Source organism: Mangifera indica, chromosome 17 (assembly GCF_011075055.1).
Source record: "Mangifera indica cultivar Alphonso chromosome 17, CATAS_Mindica_2.1, whole genome shotgun sequence".
Taxonomy (NCBI): domain Eukaryota; kingdom Viridiplantae; phylum Streptophyta; class Magnoliopsida; order Sapindales; family Anacardiaceae; genus Mangifera; species Mangifera indica.
The window spans coordinates 7250317-7270437 of NC_058153.1; the positions used below are offsets into that span (position 1 = coordinate 7250317).

Here is a 20121-nt window from a genome sequence, read left to right on the forward strand (position 1 = left end):
ATGAGAATTTTAAAATTTACAAGGGACATATCTAGAAATGTAAAACGTTCATTAAATCAAATAATTAAAAAAATTAATACTTAAAATATTTTAAGTGATATTATAATCCACATTTAATTTATTTATACAAAATATCAGAAACATGCCATAATTAATAATCGGATAATCTGAATTATATTATAAACTAGACTAAATATGCTTAGAAATTAACTTTGATTGGTTAAAGTTTGACTACATTTCCTGTTTTGATCATATCTAATGTATAAAATGAAAAGAAGAATGTATAAAAATGAGAACATATGCGTCGTGGTAGTGAGAAGAATTTATGTGGCTTCCCTCGTGGATTCCAATTAAGCTCTTTACCTGATTCTCCACTATTTCTGTCTCATCCCCCCAACACAAATTATTATTCTTCTTACAACCAAAAATATTACCTGCCTCCCCGAAATTCCTTTAATCCTGGCGCTGTTATTATGTTCTCATGACTACTTTTACACAAAATGTCTTTTCAATTCTCTCACACTTAAGTCCCCCTCTCCCTCCTTAAATCTCTCAGCGTTCTTCTTTCAACTGCACTCTAAAACCTTCATTCTCTCTAAGGTTTTCCTCTTCTTCTTCTTCTTCCTTGAGTTTTTTTTGTTTTTTTTTATTCTTCTTATTATTCATGTTTTAATCATCTTTCCCCGATGCAAGCTTCGATCTTGTTCATTTGGGTATTCCAACGGTGGTGACATTAGAGTATATCTCTTCAGCGCCCAGAATATGTATTGATTAATGAATATGTGGCATTAACATTTATTTCTTCTAATTTGCAGAGATTATTAAATTAAAATGAGTGCTCAAGGAAAAGATATGGCCGCCAAAAATTTGCAGAAAAGCTACTTTGATGTGTTGGGCCTCTGTTGCTCATCGGAGGTTCCTCTGGTTGAAAACATCCTCAAGTCCCTTGATGGTGTTAAAGAGGTTTCAGTCGTCGTCCCAACCAAAACAGTCATCGTCGTCCATGATAGTCTCATCATTTCTCAGCTTCAAATCGGTAATTTGGCTAAACTTTTCTTTTAATTATTTTCGTTTTTGTAAACTTTCCTCGAAAAAATAGGTCCCGCAATCTTTTTCTGCCTTGATTTTCTCTAGTTCGTTGGATCTCACATAAAAAATGGAATTCCTTTGCCCTCCCCAGAGTTGTAATTCACGATTATTTTGTCACCAAATTTTTAACCTTTTTCCAAAGATGACGGCCAGAGTGTAACGTCTCTGCAACGAGCTGTTGGGCTCATGATATGCACCGCTTCCGTTCAAAAATTTGCTTGACTTATTATTATTAGAGTAAATAAATCACATTTTCACACCCAAGGTTAGGCCTAAACAATTTTCCACCCCTTAATGCTAAATCAAAATTTTTTAATCTAAAATCAAACTCCATTAAAAGGAAAAGACTCGACACACTATAATTATTATATTATGGTTAATTATTTTACTTTTTGAAATTTATCATATTACCTCTTAAGAAAATACAATTAATATATTCACTTATAAAATTATAACTCTTTGGTCGGCCGTTACTCTTTCTCTTTCAATTTCTTTTTCCTCTAATTCAATCACTTATTCTATTCAAACAAAAGTACGAAAACAAATAAAACAAAAATATTATTTGGTCCATTTTCAATTTTTTATTTCTTCTTCCCCCCCACACCCACCTAATTCTAAATTACACACATTGATGCACAACTTGCAAATTCTAACATTCCCAAATCTCCTATTAATCGAGCATAAGCTAACATCAATTACAGTTGCAATCATCATAGCAACAATCAATGCTTCACCCATCTTATATTCAACCACACAATTCCACTTACCATCAAGTGGTCAATCAAATCTCCCCATGTTACCCATAAACCAACCACCAATAACCACCCAAACATCACCATTATTTAACCCTCTCAATGTCAACATACGCCACCTCATCATCCAAACTTTTGAATTACTTACGGAAACAAAATGAATCACTTCTATTCTTGGAGTTAAGGTATATGAAAAATGTCTTTTCGGTCCCTTTCGTTTGGTGTTTAGGATATCATCTTTTCATGTCAAAGACGCACATAAGAGATAGGTACTCATTTTCGATCTCTTTTAGTTAGCATTTGATTATTGAGTGATTACTCGCTATCTAGCATGAAAAAGTGTTTTGAAAGCTTCCCTTCTCTTAGCAGAGAGAGAGATACAAAGAAGTCTAGGTGATGGTGTTTTGGTAAGGTTTCATGGTGTATGAGAAAGAGAGGTATACAATGAGAGGAAAGAAGTGATGAGGAAAAAGAGAGGATTTGATTTGATATGATTAAGATAAGATAAGATTAAGAGGAAAGAAGGAATGTAATTTGCATAAAGAAAAGTGGCCTTTTTTTCTTTCTCTCCTTTTAATTTTGATCTATTTTATTTTTTGTGTCAGATTTAAGTAAATTGACTATTTCTTTCTTTAATTGCACATTTTTCATTAATGGAATCTAAAAAATATAATTTATAACATAAGGGGTCGAAAAGGTTTTTAGGTCAAACCTTGGGTGCGAAAAGGAGTTAGTTACTCTCATTATGATTTGGTGGAAAAGGTTCACAAATAATACTTGAACTGTAAGTCAGGCCAATTTAACATTCCCAGATGTGCTTGATCAGTATGTAACGTGGGCGAGTAGGTCTCCTATCTTTTTTGTTGTTATTTCTGTAAAATAACATTCTATTTATATATTGGTCACATGCATCGTTCATTTTTTCGCAGAGCAGTCATTCTTTTTTTCCCTGACAGCATCAAACACTCAATCCTTATTTGATAAGCAAAACACAAGACATTTATTTAATAAATAATATCGAGAAACCTGGCATAAACCAAATAGATGGGACAGGAATTTCGAAATAAATATAGAATTCGAAATTTTGTAAGTATAACATCTTTATTACAAAATTAATATGAGCAAAAGGACACTATCGGTGACCTTTCAAATTGGGCAAATTGATAACGAACTAACAACTGCTGTAGTATAGAAAATTAAATTTCCAAAACGTCCCAAATAATTTATTTGATTGATAGTTCATTTTTTGTTTGTTTAATTAACACAGTGAAGGCTCTGAATCGAGCAAGATTAGAGGCACATGTGAGAGCATGTGGAGGGAAAAATTACAAGAAAAAATGGCCAAGTCCATATGCAGTTGCTTGTGGAATATTGCTTGCTCTATCATTTTTCCAGTACCTGTGTCATCCATTTCGTTGGATGGCTGTTGGAGCTGTTGCTGTTGGCATTTGTCCCATTATTCTCAAAGGCTTCGCTGCTCTAAGGAATTTGAGGCTTGATGTCAATATACTTATGCTCATTGCAGGTAAATTTTGTTCTTTCCATTTTTGTTTTTCCTTTTTCATATTCTGTTCATTACAAGGAGTTTTTTATTTTATTTTATTTTTTTAATATTAATACTCCACTTACAAATTTTAATTTATTAATTTATCCATAAAACTTTCATGACATTATATGATTATGACTTTGAATTAAAGTTATAATATAAATAATTATATCACTTATAAGATAACAAGTTAATTTATATAACTAAGTTAGTAAAAAAGGGTGGTATTAGACATTTTTATAATCCTTAAAGTTTAATTGAAACTTAAAAATGCTTGAAGTTTACCATAATAGTAATAAGACTAATTAGGGTTAATCAAAATTAAAATTTATGGGGAAATTGAAATTTATACCCAAATTTTTTTCTGTCTATATAAATTTACTAAAATTTTTTTATTAAACATAATTGAACGAAATTCCTAAAATACCCCGGATTATATCCAGTCCTTTTGGCCTTCCCTTCTTCCATAGGACATATTTGAACATAGACTCTTTGTTTGTTATCACATTAGTGATTGTTAATTTATCTTTAATTTAAAATAATCTAATTATATGATAACATATGTAAATGTACATATATTTGAATACTTAAAATAAATATACATAGTTTTATTATTAAAAATATTAGTATTATAATTTAAATTTAATTATTCAAATTAAGACAATTCAGTATGTTACTATCAAACCATAGTTTATCTTTTCATTTATTTCTTTTATTTGATTAAATTATTGAAACTTGTTCTTGTCAGTTTGTTTAAAATTTAATAAAAAATCGTTGGATGCAATAAATTTTGTGTTTGTAGTCTGAAATCTAGGAATTAACTGGTTGACGTCGTAAAATTATAAAGACCTCTAACTAAAATTAAAAGACCAAAAAGGATGTGTTTTGCTCATATAATTTTTCCTGTATCTCCCCACTTTTCCGTCCCATGCTTTGTCACCCTATGCTTTCTTGTCGTCTTCCTTTACACTTTCACAAATACTTTTCCAATTCAAATTCCAACACCACCACCATTTGATGTTCATAGCTTATTTTATGTTTTCTTTGTTTTTCTTTTCTTTTTTTCTTTAACATTATTGTTGTTGGCACTATTGTCTTGTCTTGTAGTCCGCTTCCATAGCTAATGGCTTTGTTCTAAATTTCTTAATAATTTCAATCTCCCAAGTCATGTCTAAGATTTGTTTATACTTCACATACAAGATAATGCAAGCAATAAAGTGTTGAGAACTTTTTCTTTTCCTTTTTCCTTGCTAGGGTCTTCCATGCTTACGCTAAATAATCATAAGAAAATGAATTCACATTGAACTCTAACACTATCATCTCATAAAAAGGTTTGTTAGTTTTGTTTTCTTCTTCTTTTTTTTGTTAAAATAACTTTCTTTCTTTGATATAAAAGCAAAAAATACCGACCATAAAAAAGTGTGAGACCTCATTAAGTTGGTCGAGTGGTTCGCCTTTACAACTCTAAAGTGGCAAACAGCTTTTCTTCCCTTTTAAAATTAGTTAATCGATTAATCTTGGCCATTTAGCTAACCCATAACCTCAAATCACACTACATTATTCAAAATTGCCTTCATTTAATGTTCGTTTTTAATCTATGTTACAAAGAAATCAGTGGATTCAAAATAATCCCACTTTAACAATAATGTTAAATTGGCTTGACTTACAGTTCAAGTATTATTTGTGAACAGTGATAGGTACAATTGCCATGAATGATTATACAGAAGCTGGAACAATCGTCTTTCTTTTCACTATTGCTGAATGGCTTGAGGCTAGGGCAAGCCACAAGGTTTGATATCAACTGCTCTTCCTACCTCTTGCTTTTATTCACATCGTCACCATTCATGATCTAAATCTATTTCAAACATTAAGACACAGTCTAACATTTTTAATTGTATTTTTATATTCTTTATATTCGAATAATGAATTATATTATATTTATAAATTGTTTTTAAAGTAAAAAAAACAAAAAAAACCCAACTCTCTTAGTTCTACAGTGTACACCTAGTAAAACTGATTCAACAATTTTGAACTTGAATAATGTTACATATATATACTTTTAAGTACACAGATAAGCTCGTATACGTAGTATTATTATATGATTAGATGCTTTTTTAATTTTAATTCAAAATTATCTAATCAGATGAAAATATATTATATATATTCAAAATTATATACATATAATTTTATTGTTTAAACTTTCCTTGGACCTCCAGTGTATATATAATTTCTTTTTTACCTAAGAGGCTCTTAAATTACGAGTAATTACGTCCAAAACATAAATCTTACTACCATTTTAGCATTTTTTTTTTTAAGCTAAAATGGGTATATGTGTTAAATATCTCTCAGGCAACTGCTGTAATGTCACAACTGACGAGCATAGCCCCTCGAAAGGCAGTAATAGCTGAAACTGGAGAAGAAGTTGATGCTGGGGAGGTGAAGTTAAATACTGTGGTCGCAGTTAAGGCAGGTGAAATTATACCAATTGATGGAATTGTTGTAGATGGCACCTGTGAAGTCGACGAGAAGACCTTAACTGGGGAGTCATTTCCTGTGGCCAAGCAAAAAGATTCCTCCGTTTGGGCCGGCACTATCAACCAAAATGGTACAACAAATTTAATTGCTTAGTTCCTCTCTTAATTATACATATGTAAATGGACTAAGTTTTAAACATATGTTGATGGGTTTGTTACATTTCAGGTTACATTAATGTAAAAACTACTGCTTTAGCTGAAGATTGCGTGGTGGCTAAAATGGCAAAACTGGTGGAAGAAGCTCAGAATGGCAAAACTAAAGCCCAAAGGATCATTGACAAATGTGCCCAGTATTACACGCCAGGTTTGTCGAAATTTCTGTTAGAAAAATTGACAAGAACCTAATTTTGTTTTATTCACACTGAAAGAAACTGGTAGAAGAAGCTCCGCATGGCAAAACTAAAACCCAAAGAATCATTGACACATGTGCCCAGTATTACACGCCAGGTTTGCCGAAATTTTTGTTAGAAAAAAAGATAAAACCCTACTTAAATTTTATTGATACCAAAAGAAAATAGTGTTGCTGATAAGAGATGCCAACTTCTCCTAGAGACAAATAGGGATGTGTTTCCCCTCCCAATCAACCCTATGGAGCTGCCTACATTCTAAATGGCCCAAAAAACCATATTTTTTAAATATTTTAAAAACTAGATCGATAATTGAATTAGTTGTCTCATTAGTTTATAATTTGATCGAAAATTGATCGGTTTAACTTATTATCAAATTATGATAAATTTTTTAAATAATATCAGATTAACCAACATATTTTGCTTAAAATTTTGCAGACAAATAAATAAAACAGAATATCCAAACCTAAGGTGATTAGAACATATCATTTCTAAAGAATGAAAATTATTCACCTGATTTCAATGAAACAATTTGATGAAAAAATCTCTCTATCTTATGATATAGAAAAAAAAAACATAATTATGTAAATCATTACCTATAAAAGACACTTCAATAGATATGAAATACTTTTTTTCCTTCTTTTTCCTTTATTTATGAACTTATGTATTCCTTACAGACTTTTAAAAATTCATCAAATCTAATTTAAAATAATCAAATTACTTAAAAATAATTAAATTTTCTAAAAATACCCGAAATTTTGGTTAAATTCGAATCTATTGGTTTTGACTAAATTTCTTGTGTCAACCAATAAACAACTTTTTAATGTTAACTAGACTGAACTTTGAGCCGATTGCTGATACAATCGGTTGAATTAGCCAATCTGGTCTGGTTTTCAAAACAATGTAATTTTCCCTTCTCTATTCCTTCCACTGTTCCTCTGTTATACTCTTATATCCTAAAATCTTACCTTAGATTAAATTATTAAATTTCTTAATTCTCTCAAACAAAGTCAATCATAGTATTATTCTAATGTTTATTTTGATTTCAATTTTATTATTATCTAATCCTATCATAATCTTATCATAATTTTTATTATTATATTAATTATTTCCTATTCCTATCATTACTTGTCCTTTTGAAAACCACCTTATCCTCGAGATCGGTTGGGTGTTGGAGTCATTTTCCTTTATGCTTCTATGCTTCTTCTTGTAAGAGTTTGTCTTCCCAGCATCATGTCTTGCCAATTTGCCTTCACCCTTGCTAAGGATCTCATCACTTTGATACCATTTGATAGTAACCTATTTAGATTTTATTCATATTGAAAAAAAATAATGTTGACAACAACATGTGCCAACTGTTCTCAAAGACAATTAGAGGTGTTTACCTAAGTTTTCTAAAAAACCATATTAGTTATTTCTTAATTTTATCATTACTTTGATGGAGACCCAATAAAAATATTAAATACTGACAATAAATAAGAGGTATAAGTTTCTCCCCTAAGGTTGTAGCCTCCTTATCAGCCAATAACTATCCAAATAACCAAATAAAAAATATTTTCCTCCTCCTCAATGTCAATTACTCATATTTATAATTCCAATATTTTAAATTTCAAATCTAAATATTATCCAAATTAAATCAAATATTTATCTTAATTAAATCCAATAATCAACCTAATCAAATCAAATATACTATCATAAATATCCATAATTAAATCAAATATACTATCCTAATTTACATTATTAATTTATTATTACTATTATGATTATTATTATGTATTTGATCCTATTATTACCCGCCGTTTGGAAACCATCTTATCCTCATGGTAGGGATCACTTTGATGATTTTTTTTTATAACATCTCTTATTACCGAATTTGAAAAAATTCCTCCCATTTTGTCATTAGTTGGAAATGTCAACTTCATGTTATTTGTCATTGTAAAAAACACTACTCTGATATTGTTGTCTTAAGTACAGTTGCACATGTTTCAAATCCCAACCTTGGGACATTTTTCTCGCCATCCAATAACAACCACCACAAAAGCTCCTAGTCCAACTTTTGATCTCGTTGTCTTCATTGTCAATCATAGGTTTTTTTTTATGACTTTCTCCTCAGATAACAACAATGATGGTTGAATATATTTTTTTATGACTTCCTCCTCAGACAGCGACGATGGTGGTTGAACAGATTTTTTTATGACTTCCTTAGCTTTCTCCTCAAATAATGGTGATGGTGGTTGAGCTTCAATCTCATTGTCTTCCTCAATCTCCTCCCTTTCCACATATTCTTTTACAGATGTCGACAATAATGATAACTCCTTAAATTCCCTCATGCACCCTAACTTCTCCAACTTACCCAAACAGACAATCACAATATCCAACTTAGTCATAACCATTCTTGTAATAATCTTCAAGTCCATACTTTTATTTTCATACTCTTGCCCAGATCTAAAGTGATCTATATCATTTTGATAGAGACCTAATATAAATTTTATATTAAATAAATAATATTGACAACAAATAAGAGGTGTCAACTAATCTCCTAATGTCGTAGTTGCCCTATCAGCTAATGACTGCCCAAATACCCATAACAAAAATTTTCCTCCCCCTCCTTAATGCCAATAACTCATATTTATAATTCCAATATTTTAAATTTTAAATCCAAATATTAACTAAATCAAATCAAATATCCTATCATAAATATTTCATAATTAAATAAAATATACTATCCTAATTTAAATATATATTATCAATTTATTTATTATTATATTATTATTATTATTATTTATTTGATCCTAACAAAAATCGACTTTGATGGGTTCATTTCATTTCCCTATGTGAAATTGCTTAGAATTAAATTTATCCGCTTTTTTTTTTTTTTGAGTATAAATACCCCTTATCATAAGGTTTTCATAATTTTATATGGAGGTGTTTGATATATTAAGGGTTTTTTTTTTTTTGATATTTTTATGGAGTTTTGATACCTTCTAAAGGGAATGCAATGACTTCTACATAATCATACTTGTATTTACAACTTTTCTCATATTTTCGGATACATGTATGGCAAAACCTTACATATATTATTTCTGGGTTACTTATTTTGCAGCTGTAATAATTTTATCAGCCTGTGTTGCGGTGATTCCAGCTGCACTAAGAGTTAGAAACCGCAGCCACTGGTTTCAATTAGCATTGGTTGTTCTAGTTAGTGCATGCCCTTGTGCTCTAATCCTCTCAACGCCAGTTGCCACTTTCTGTGCACTTACAAAAGCTGCAACTGCTGGTCTTCTCTTCAAAAGAGTAGACTATCTTGAAGTTCTTGCCAAAGTTAAGGTTATGGCTTTTGACAAAACAGGAACTATTACAAAGGGTGAATTTGTCGTCTCTGAATTTCAATCTCTCAGTGAAGATATAAACTCAAACACTTTGATGCAATGGTAAGGACTCTCACCAACATGAATGAAACGACTCAACATAACATTTACAAATTATTGACACTAAATGCTGGAAATTTTGAAGGGTATCAAGCATTGAGAGTAAGTCAAGCCATCCAATGGCAGCTGCATTGGTTGATTATGGAAGGTCACTCTCTCTTGAGCCAAAGCCTGAAAGCGTTGAAGACTATCATAATTTTCCTGGAGAAGGAATTTATGGAAGGATTGATGGGGAAGAACTTTATATTGGAAACAGAAAAATTGCACCGAGAGCAGGATGTGAAACAGGTTTATATTATTTAATTCTATGTGATTTAAGTTTAGAGTTCTAGCTTATGGTTGGTCTGATCATGTAACATATTTGGGTGTTTAGTGCCATCTGTGGAAGGAGTTAATAAAGAAGGAAAAACCATTGGATACATATACTTTAGAGCATCCCTTGTTGGAATTTTTAGTCTCTCTGATGCATGTCGAACCGGGGCTGCTGAAGCAGTCAAGGAGTTGAACTCTATGGGAATTAAAACTGCTTTGCTTACGGGAGATAATGAAGCATCGGCTATGCAGGCGCAACAACAGGTAAATTAGCAGTTAGAACTATTGCATACATAAGCTTCTAGGTAATAAGGACAGACAAATTTTGTTATGTTGATGTGCAGTTAGGAAATTCACTGGAGGCAGTCCATTCAGAACTTTTGCCAGAAGACAAGGTGAAAATCATCAAAGAGTTTAAGAATGAAGGGCCAACTGCGATGGTTGGAGATGGTGTAAATGATGCGCCTGCATTAGCTACTGCAGACATTGGCATATCTATGGGAATCTCAGGTTCAGCACTAGCAACTGAGACAGGACATGTTATTCTAATGTCAAATGACATTAGAAAAGTTCCCGCAGCCATCAAACTCGCTAGGAAAGCTCATTTGAAAGTAATACAGAATGTCATTATGTCGATGTCTACGAAGGCTGCTATCCTTGTCTTGGCCATTGTTGGTCACCCACTTGTTTGGGCTGCAGTTCTTGCTGATGTTGGGACATGCCTGCTGGTGATCCTTAATAGCATGCTAATTTTGAAAGGAACTCAAACTCATGGAGGTGAAGGATGCAAATCTTCTGCTAAATCGGTTCATCACAAACATGGAGGAAAATGCTGTGAATCTTCAGCTCAATCGGACAATCACAAACATGGAGGAAACTATTGCAAATCTTCACATTTGCTACATAATCACAAACAGGGAGGAAAGTGTTGCAAATCTTCAGAAGAATCACAGAGTACTTATAAGTATAACCAGCAGCAATGTTGCAACAGTAACAAATCTCAGAAGGCCTGTAAGCCTAAGCAGAGCCCTTGCTGTTCCAGTAACTCCTGTGGGAGTATTAATCAGTGCAAAGTCCCAGCAAAGAAGCAGAATGTGTATAGGGGCAGTGATGCAACGCATAACACAAGGAAGCATTGTGATTCTGCAAATTGTGGCAACAAGGATCATGATCTCGAGGCCCAAAACTCCCACATTCACGGTTGTTCATTAGTAGAAACTCAAGATAAGCCTGTAGAAGATCACTGTCAGCATGGACATTGTGACAATGAGTCTCATAAACACAATCACTGTCATTTGGATCACACATGCACAGAAGAAGATAGAATAATCGCAAGTCATGGTCACTGCCACACAGTCCAGTGTAGCGAAAATGATGTGACCAACCACATAGGAAATGAATCAGGAAAAGCAGTAGAAAGCATTTGTGGTCATGGACTTCACAGAAGGGTTTGTTGCAATACCACTGCTGATAATGCCCTCGGAACAGTAGCCATGAGTAGCTGCATAAGTTTGGAGAAGAGAGAAATAAGTGCTTCTTGCAAAAGCGACTACATGAAGCAATGTTGTGCTAAGCATGGGCATTTAGGAGCTGGGTTAGGAGGATTAACTGAAGTTGTCACAGAATAGATTTATCTATGTAAACTTCAGTAAGCTTATGATCTTTACCGGTTATCTTTTCAAAGAAAGATTTCTTAATTGTCTTTCATATTTTCGAAACTGGCCAATCAAAAGCAAATTATCAGTGTGATGTGCTAGAACAAAGATGCTATTAACTAATGTGAAGTAATTATTATTGCCAAGAGAATACCTAACTTTTATTATAAGGTGATCCAAGTACAAAAAACAACAATTATGCAGCATGATTGACTTCTATTTTTTTCCATTTATTAAAAAAAAAATTAGCACTTAATTTTTTGAAAATGGCCATAGTAAATTAAGAGAGGTGAAAACGATCAAACAAAAAGTTGTGGAATATGATAAGAATATACTCAATAGAGAAATTTCTTGAAGAATCATAGAAAAGAAATTTCCAGATTATTAGAGTGAACAGCAATCAAATTATTGTTTTTGCTTTAGACCCTTTAGTATTGTTGTATGTTTCATTAAAATTAGAATTTATAAATCCTTTCCAATTATTTCAAATATATCAATTTTCTAATTTCCTAATTATTCTATAGACCTTAATTGTGATATATAGTTGGTTGAAAGGCAAGAACTGATGAATTGGGTTGAGCAGGATTCCACGTATCAGAAATTAAATTGAAAGGAAAATCACAGAAGGATCTGCCATTAACATAGGTCTAGAGCTTTGACACCATAAATAAGTTAAGTGACAAGTAGAAAGAGAAATGAAAGAAATGTAACTAATTTTTTTGCTTACCGAGCCTCAGATTTAGCTCTCTCTCTTTTGTTTTTAAACAAGAAATCTTATTTAAATTAGATTATTATTTTTTTGGATCGAATCAATCATATTAAATAAGATAAAACTTTACCCTATAATAAGATTTTAGCTTTAACTTATATATAAAGAAATTTTCCTCTACAGTATAAGGATTTAACAGCGAACTGATAACAAATTTATAAATAACATCACAGTAGGGATGGCAAAATCCTTTGCCGGCCCTAACCCATTTGGGTCATGATTAAGAGTGAAAAATTGCCGGCCCAAACCCACAAGGCATAAAAATTAAAGAAATTAGATATTATTGATTATATAAAACAATAGACGAGATTGTATAATAATTATACAAAATATTATACAAACTCGGGTATGTCTACTATAAATGTGTGAAGATGAATTAAGACAGGTAAAAGGAATAGATAAAACACACAAATTTTTACGTGGTTAGACCTAATAATTGGAATACTTACATCCATAATGTTTACATTATGCTAGATATTGTATAATAATTATACAAAATATTATCTACAACATTGTCTTTCATATGTATTGTTCTCCCCTCCCCTCATCCTTTTCTCCTTCCTCCTTATATGCAAATTTTCTAGAGGGAAAATACATTTGAAACTCCCTTAACACTAAGGGCAACCTTTTATAAGATCTCAACTAGGATGATAATTTGAGAAGAAAGTTGTCATCTAAAAAGATTGAGGTTGTGGACCAAGTTAAAGACTTGGTTATGAAGGCCTTCCATGCTATCTGGCTTCAATTTCTAAACTATGGCATCTCTTTCTTGGGTTGGGGCTATGAGAAACAAGCACGAGATTAAAGACAATAATGGACCATATTGAATCGAGGTAGGTAGCACAAAACTTGAACTAATTAGGCAAGTCATAGAAAAGGTTTTCAAGGAACCCACTATCTAAGAGGTCATAAGAATAGCTTTCATTTCTACCTCTTATCACAAGGTTGTTAAGACTCTCTCAAGGTTGGCAGTATGATTTCTTTCGTTTTTTCACTGGACTTATTATATGAAGTATATTCTTTTTTATCTTGTATTGATGTTTTACTTCTTTATCCACTTCTCAGTGTATTCCTTATTAGCATACACATACACAAGTTAGCAAATATCATTTGTAATAAATGAGAATCAAACATCATGTTATTCTTATTAAAATGCCACTATATAATCCCGTTAAATTAAGAGAGATGTGAAAACTATCAAACAAGAAGTTATGTACTATGATAAGAAGAAATTCAATAGAGAAAACTCTTGAAGAATTTCCAAGAAGAAATTTCATAATAAAATTCATTTGTTTTCAATGTTTTATCAATTATTATATTTATTTCTTTCATATTAAAATGGATCTAAGATTAAATAAGTTTAATATTTTAAAAATGAAGAAAATTTAAATTTCAATTGAGAATCTCAATAACAAGAGCATACAACTGCAATACCACCATCGGGAAAAAAAGGGAACGCCAAAATGGACGGTGTGATAGCTTTTTGATCAGACAAAAGAAATATAAGTGGTAAATTGGTTTGATAGGCAATGCATAAACACTGTTGTTCATGCTGAATATGTGCGAGTTTCTATCCCATTTAGCCCATATTAAATAATCTTGCACATTAAATCAAAGCCATTCAATTTTCTATTACACTTTCCTCTTTTGATTTATCTGCTATTCCACTTAAATTTCTCAAACGAAAACATCTCTATAAATGATATATGAGAGTTCTAATTTCATGCTTACTTATTCCTACAAGATCTCTCCTCTCGTGTTTACACTAAGTCTTTTCATTTTCATTTGAGCGTACAAAAGTGAATTTATCTTTATTGTTTAGTTACTTTTTTCATTTAGAATATGATGAATTCTTCATATCCATCTCCAACACCATCTTTTTAGTTAGAGTAGTTCTAAAATTATTTTTTTCTTTTATTTCTATGGTTTGCTATTAGTATGCATAAACTATATTACCTAATACCTAATAAAATAACCAAAAAAATAAGCTAAATGAGAGATAACACTCATTTGAAACACATTCAAGGCAACCAAGTAAATCTATCAAGGAAGAAGATGTTAAAAATGACTAAAAAAGTCTAATAGATTGATACTAATACTTATAAATTTTATGATTGAGTTCATTTTTTATTTATGATTTATTTTAATTTTCTATTATTTCACCATGGTTATTTTCTGTCATAAGTGAGGTCTTTTAGAGGTATTGTATTCATTTCAGTTAAATTAAAAAAGTTATAATTTTTTATTTATAAAATTTCTAAAAAAGTAAATATATAAATTGGAAGATCATTGCACTAAAGTTTGCAAGCTGAGCTGTTTAAGACCCACAGAGGCACAGCTTGGTAGACCATAGGTCGTGCTCTGAGCCTAGCCATGCCATGAGTTGACATGACTAACAAGGATCACCATTTTGTGGGCCACGAGGTTAACACGATCGGTGGGCATGATTGAGATATTGAAAATGAAGATAACTATAAAAGTTTGATAGATTGATACTTATACCAAGCCTCAATCTACCAAGGAAGGTGATGTTGATGATGACTAAAATAATCTAATAGATTGATATTGATACTTATAAATTTTATGATTGAGTTTATTTTTTGTTTATGATTTATTTTAATTTTCTATCATTTCACCACTATTATCCTTTGTTATAAGTGAGGTCTTTTAGAGGTATTGTATTCATTTCATTTAAATTAAAAAGGTTATAATTATTTATTTCTGAAATTTCTAAAAAATAAATATATAAACTAGTAGGCCACCGCATTAAAGCCTGTGGGTTGACCTGTATTAAGACCCGTGAAGGCATGACTTAATAGACCCTAGGTCATGCCATGGGCTGACATGACTCATAGGGCTTGCCATTTTGTAGGCCACTGGCTAACACGATCGGTGGGCATGGTGAGTAGTGCTAAATATGGTTCAACATGGCCTAATGTTGTATCTAGTTGTAGGGGCATGCATAATTTGGATTAGTGCAGTTTAAAAACTTTTTCAAGCCAAACTAAAAAAAAGGTTTGAAAAAATTACAAACCAAACCAAACCAAATTATTTTATATTTCAAATTAAGTTAAACTAAACTAAAAAAGTATGGTTTAAACCTATTAAAAATCATTTACTTTCAAATATTTTGTACATAATAATTGAATTATAGTTATTTAAGATATGAAATAAACATGTAAAATAAATATTAAATACATATACAATAAACATGTAAAGAAAATGACGAAATATATATAATAGCTAGTAGTACATGTAATACCCCTTTCAGAAGTATTAGCCTTTAGAGAAAAGTATTACTAGCATTGATCACAAGAAGAGCATACATTTAATTAGAAAATTTAAACCATAATGTAAACTTAATAGAAAAAGATTGAAATACCCTTTATTAAAACATGGTGGAATACGTGTAAAAGATGTCTTTATTTACCCACTGATAAAAGTAGAGGTGGCAATGGGTCGGCCTGGCTTCGATTCAACCCATCAGGTCCATGAGTCGAGCTAGGCCTTAGCCTTGCTCAGTGATAGGCCCTTGAGTCAGGCCGATCCATGGAATTTTTAAGACTTAAGATCCAACCTTATATTAAGGGTTAGGTCAACCCATTTAAACAAAATTTTTAAAAAAAATTTAAACACAAATTATTTTTCAATTATTAAAACTAAGGACAGTACCCTCGAATATTTTATTGATAATCACTCACTCGTAGTAGAGGAATATCATGGTTATATGATAAAAAATATTATAACATATTACAAATAAATTAATTTATATATTGTACAATAACAAATAAAAATAAAATATATATACTATATCATTTATCTACTCATCCTTAACATATAGATTTCTGAATTTTTCAAAGATATCTTCAACCACCCTAGTTATTTAATTTGAAATCAGTTTTGACCCAATTCTTTATACACATGATCGCCTTAACCAAGTTTTGATGTAAAATGGACCTCCTATCATCTAACACACATCCACCTATACTAAAAACAAATTTCGATACTACAATCAACACTGGAAGTGTTAGTAGATCTTGAGCCATAGCAGCAAACATAAGAAAATTTTTTGCCTTCTCTTTCCACCATACAAAAACATCTAGTTTTTTTAGCATTATATCGTTAAACAATTACTGGATAATAGTCAATGTTGATATAATTATAAAATTAACCATAATTTGTATTTTGATTCGTAGACTGTTTATCTTTATGCAACAAAACTACCAAAACTTACCTTTAATTCTGAACTTTGTCTACTCTTTTTCATATTTTTATTCATAAATACTATACATTTCAAGTAAAAATCTTGAACATATTAATATTGTTATTAATTGACAAATTTTCATTAATAACATCAACTAAATTTTGTAGTCCATTAGTTTTCGCTCTAAGATCTAAGACAGTAGCTACGAAATAAAGTAAACGAATTTCACTCTAATATTTTTAAAATTTTTGTTTCATTTGCCTAGATATATTCTGCAAAGTATGATGAGACCCATATTCTTTAAAAAGATTACTTATTTCTACCATATTATATATTATTGAATAAGTAGTTGGATAATACATACCTGAACAATGGTTTATGGTTGTCTTCAATTACTTTAACATGTTCATTAAAGTCATAGCTATCTCAATCTTGATCTGTAAAAAAAAAAAGGATTTGTTGAATCTTTTGGTTGGATATTGAAGTATATATTATAGAAACTTTACATCTTTTACATGCTTTTAAGATGAGGTATATTGAATTGCAACTAGTTTTAATATCTACTTTTAATTTCTTTCTTCTTAACCCCATTGATTTAAATAATTGATAATATGCTTATACTTATGATGGGGATGATGAAATGTATGTAATGACATGTTTAATTATTTGTATATGTTTTTTAGCTAAATTCAAGCCTTCTTGAGCTATTAAATTAATAATATGATATACATACATAATATAAAATAATTTTTAATTACATAGAGGAGATAAATGATTATACATGTATTCAATAACTTTATCATTATTTTTGGCATTACCAAAAGTAATTGAAAAAAATATAATTATTAATTTTAAATTCCTAAAAAATATTTGCTAATGCATGATAAATTGTAAGACTATCATATGGATATTCTAAAGTGCAATAATTTTTTTGCATAACTACCTATAATTTAAAAAAAAAACAATTAGTGTAATGGGTAATTGCACATAGGTACCTATATTTTGATTTGTAGTTGTTTATAAATAAAAAATGATTAAAATAACACCATTAAAATTGCTTAATTTTTCAATAACTTTTAATTTTATTAATTTATAATTTTTCAAAATGTCTTATCTAGGAGTTGAACTAGGAATTCTTTTAAATATTGATTGAATACTATTTTGCATCATCCATTCTAAAATTTCATCTTTCATATAACTAAAAGGTTGATAAGAAGCAATTACATACATAGTCATGTAGTCTCGCATCTTCATTTGATTGTACGTAAAAATTGACATTTTTTTCATATGTTCAAAACTGCTCAAACCTCCTACTGAATTGGTGTCAAGACTAATAGTTTGCAATCGAGTGAATACAACTTATTTTTGCTCTTTGAGCTCGTTGGAATTTTTTAATAATAATCAGTAATTTGTCAATGAAGATGCCCTGTGCCATTCACACTTGCACATGTCAAACAAGAACTGCAATGTTTACATACTGCTCGACGAATTAATTTTTCTTTGATTATTTCTTGTATTTGATTAAAGTACTCTCACACAATTGATATTTGTTTTCTTTTTCTCTCTATCAACTGCAAACCTATACCTATACCTATACCACTTTCACCTATTGGTGTTCCATCTGTTCCAATTTGTGCATAATCAATAATATCATTAGTGTCAATATGATAATATTTTAATAGATTAAATTCATTTGATCTTGGATCCATTTGTAATGTTAAAATTAAAATGAAAACGAAATTATAAACAAAGAGAATTATTGTTTATGAATTTAGATAGCTTTTGAAAGAGAGTTGATAAGAAAAAATGAGATTGAAAATATAACGAAGAATTGAGATTGAAAGATTGAGATATTTGTAAATAAAATTATAAAATGAAAAAAATTTGGTTTGTTTATATAGACAGAAAAAAAAATTAAATTAAAACAACGACTTTTACTTCTGCCTGCTACAAAAGCCAACAACTTTTGTTGTTATATAGTTTTTTTTTAATTTTTTCCGATATTCTGGCAGTATTGGGTCGCCCCATGGGCCTAATACCTAGCCTACAACCTCACCTGAAAAGCCTATGGGTTGGGCCTTATTTTGCCCAGCCCAATTGACGCCTTTAGATAAAAGTAACCACTCATTTACATTAATAAAGTACTCATAGTTCATAATAAAACCTAAAAACATAAAACAAGGATGTGACATACATACCCCTACAACCATCACTCTCTTTTATCTCTTGTAAAATAGACAAAGTAGAAAATGTGAGTAATGAACACTTAGTAAGTAGGAAGATAAAATAAGCTTGCATATTTTTTGTTTTGCCCTTTGACTGGATTCACCTTAAATTGATCATTGAGAGTATACTATCAACTCAATACTCGATGACGTGTAATCCTTTGACCTGATATATCATGATCAAATTTGGTATAGATGCGTATGGTTTATATGGTGCATAAATGCTGAGTTAGTTATGTTCGGTACGAAAAGACCATGTTGGTCATATGTTGTTTGTATGTGGAGATGAATGATAATCAGGATAGGATTATTAACTTGGTCTTTTCGTACGGAACATGACTAATTTAGCATGCATGTTGTTTTTCCATCTTAATCCTATCTTGATTATCATTCTTTATGGTTGGAGAAGGTATAAACAAGTTTGGAGAAGGTATAAACACTAACCATTCTTTATGGTTGCTTTGTATTGCATTAATTTTTGGTTAATTGTTACATGCTTGTTGTTTTTCCATCTTAATCCTCACCAAATTCTTAAAAAAACTGTATGGATGTTTTATGCATTAAATTTATAAGAATTGAGTTTTTAGACACTTGGTATGTGGTTTCAATAAATTGAGATATTTTAGTTAATTTTCAGTTGCACATTTTTACACATATTTAAGGTAAGTATTTAATGTTATGCTTTTTGTACGCTGTATGAGTTAAGAAAGCAAGTAGAACACGTCTCTTCAAGGCATATTCCGTATAGAGATATGTATCTAGAGAGGGGTGTTACAAGTAAAAAATTTTATTTTAGTATATATTTTATAACTAAAGTTATTTTAGTATATATTTGGAGAGGAGTGTTTAGGTCATATTCCGTATAGTTAAACAAATTTATTTACAAATGTTATTTTAGTTGCCAAAATAACATTTTAGTTACCACTAATTTCCCTTTAGTTGGAATGTGGAGTGCCAAAAGGTCGGAATTGTTTTGCAGTTAAACACTTAGTTAAAATAACAATTTAGTTACGAAAAGTTTCCCTAAGCGGAAACATGGACCACTAAAAGGATGAAATAAATTAACAATAAAACTATATGTACCCACTTTGGGTACACAAATATATACACATTTATATGTGTCATCATATGATTTGATGATTTTGAATTAAGAATAAAACAATAACCAATCATATGATGACACATATGAGTGTGTATACATTTGTATACCCAAAGTGGATACACATAGTATTGCTCTTAAATTTATCTCTATTTTGCATA

At 30.6% G+C, this 20121-nt stretch overlaps 1 protein-coding gene across 2 annotated transcripts; it reads left to right on the forward strand.

The window, feature by feature from the left end:
* Positions 1-382: 382 nt before the first annotated feature.
* On the forward strand, positions 383-11809 carry LOC123200717 (putative inactive cadmium/zinc-transporting ATPase HMA3). 2 transcript variants are annotated; one of them, XM_044616059.1, is made up of 10 exons: positions 383-600; positions 816-1036; positions 3109-3366; positions 5079-5176; positions 5737-5992; positions 6088-6225; positions 9372-9699; positions 9782-9984; positions 10070-10272; positions 10353-11809. In XM_044616059.1, exons 2-10 carry the CDS (start codon positions 832-834, stop codon positions 11634-11636), a joined length of 2973 nt encoding a protein of 990 aa, XP_044471994.1. In that variant the 5' UTR covers positions 383-600; positions 816-831; the 3' UTR covers positions 11637-11809. The 2 variants fall into 2 exon arrangements, with proteins under 2 accessions (XP_044471994.1, XP_044471995.1); XM_044616060.1 differs by lacking the exon at positions 383-600 and adding an exon at positions 601-738.
* The last annotated feature ends 8312 nt before the right edge of the window (positions 11810-20121 follow it).

Excerpts from the sequence above, each read along its gene's own strand:
- LOC123200717 (XM_044616059.1), top strand. The coding sequence starts at position 832 with ATGAGTGCTCAAGGAAAAGATATGGCCGCCAAAAATTTGCAGAAAAGC. Across the intron at positions 1,037-3,108 it reads CATTTCTCAGCTTCAAATCG|TGAAGGCTCTGAATCGAGCA; the intron begins GTAATTTGGCTA and ends TAATTAACACAG. Across the intron at positions 10,273-10,352 it reads CTATGCAGGCGCAACAACAG|TTAGGAAATTCACTGGAGGC; the intron begins GTAAATTAGCAG and ends GTTGATGTGCAG.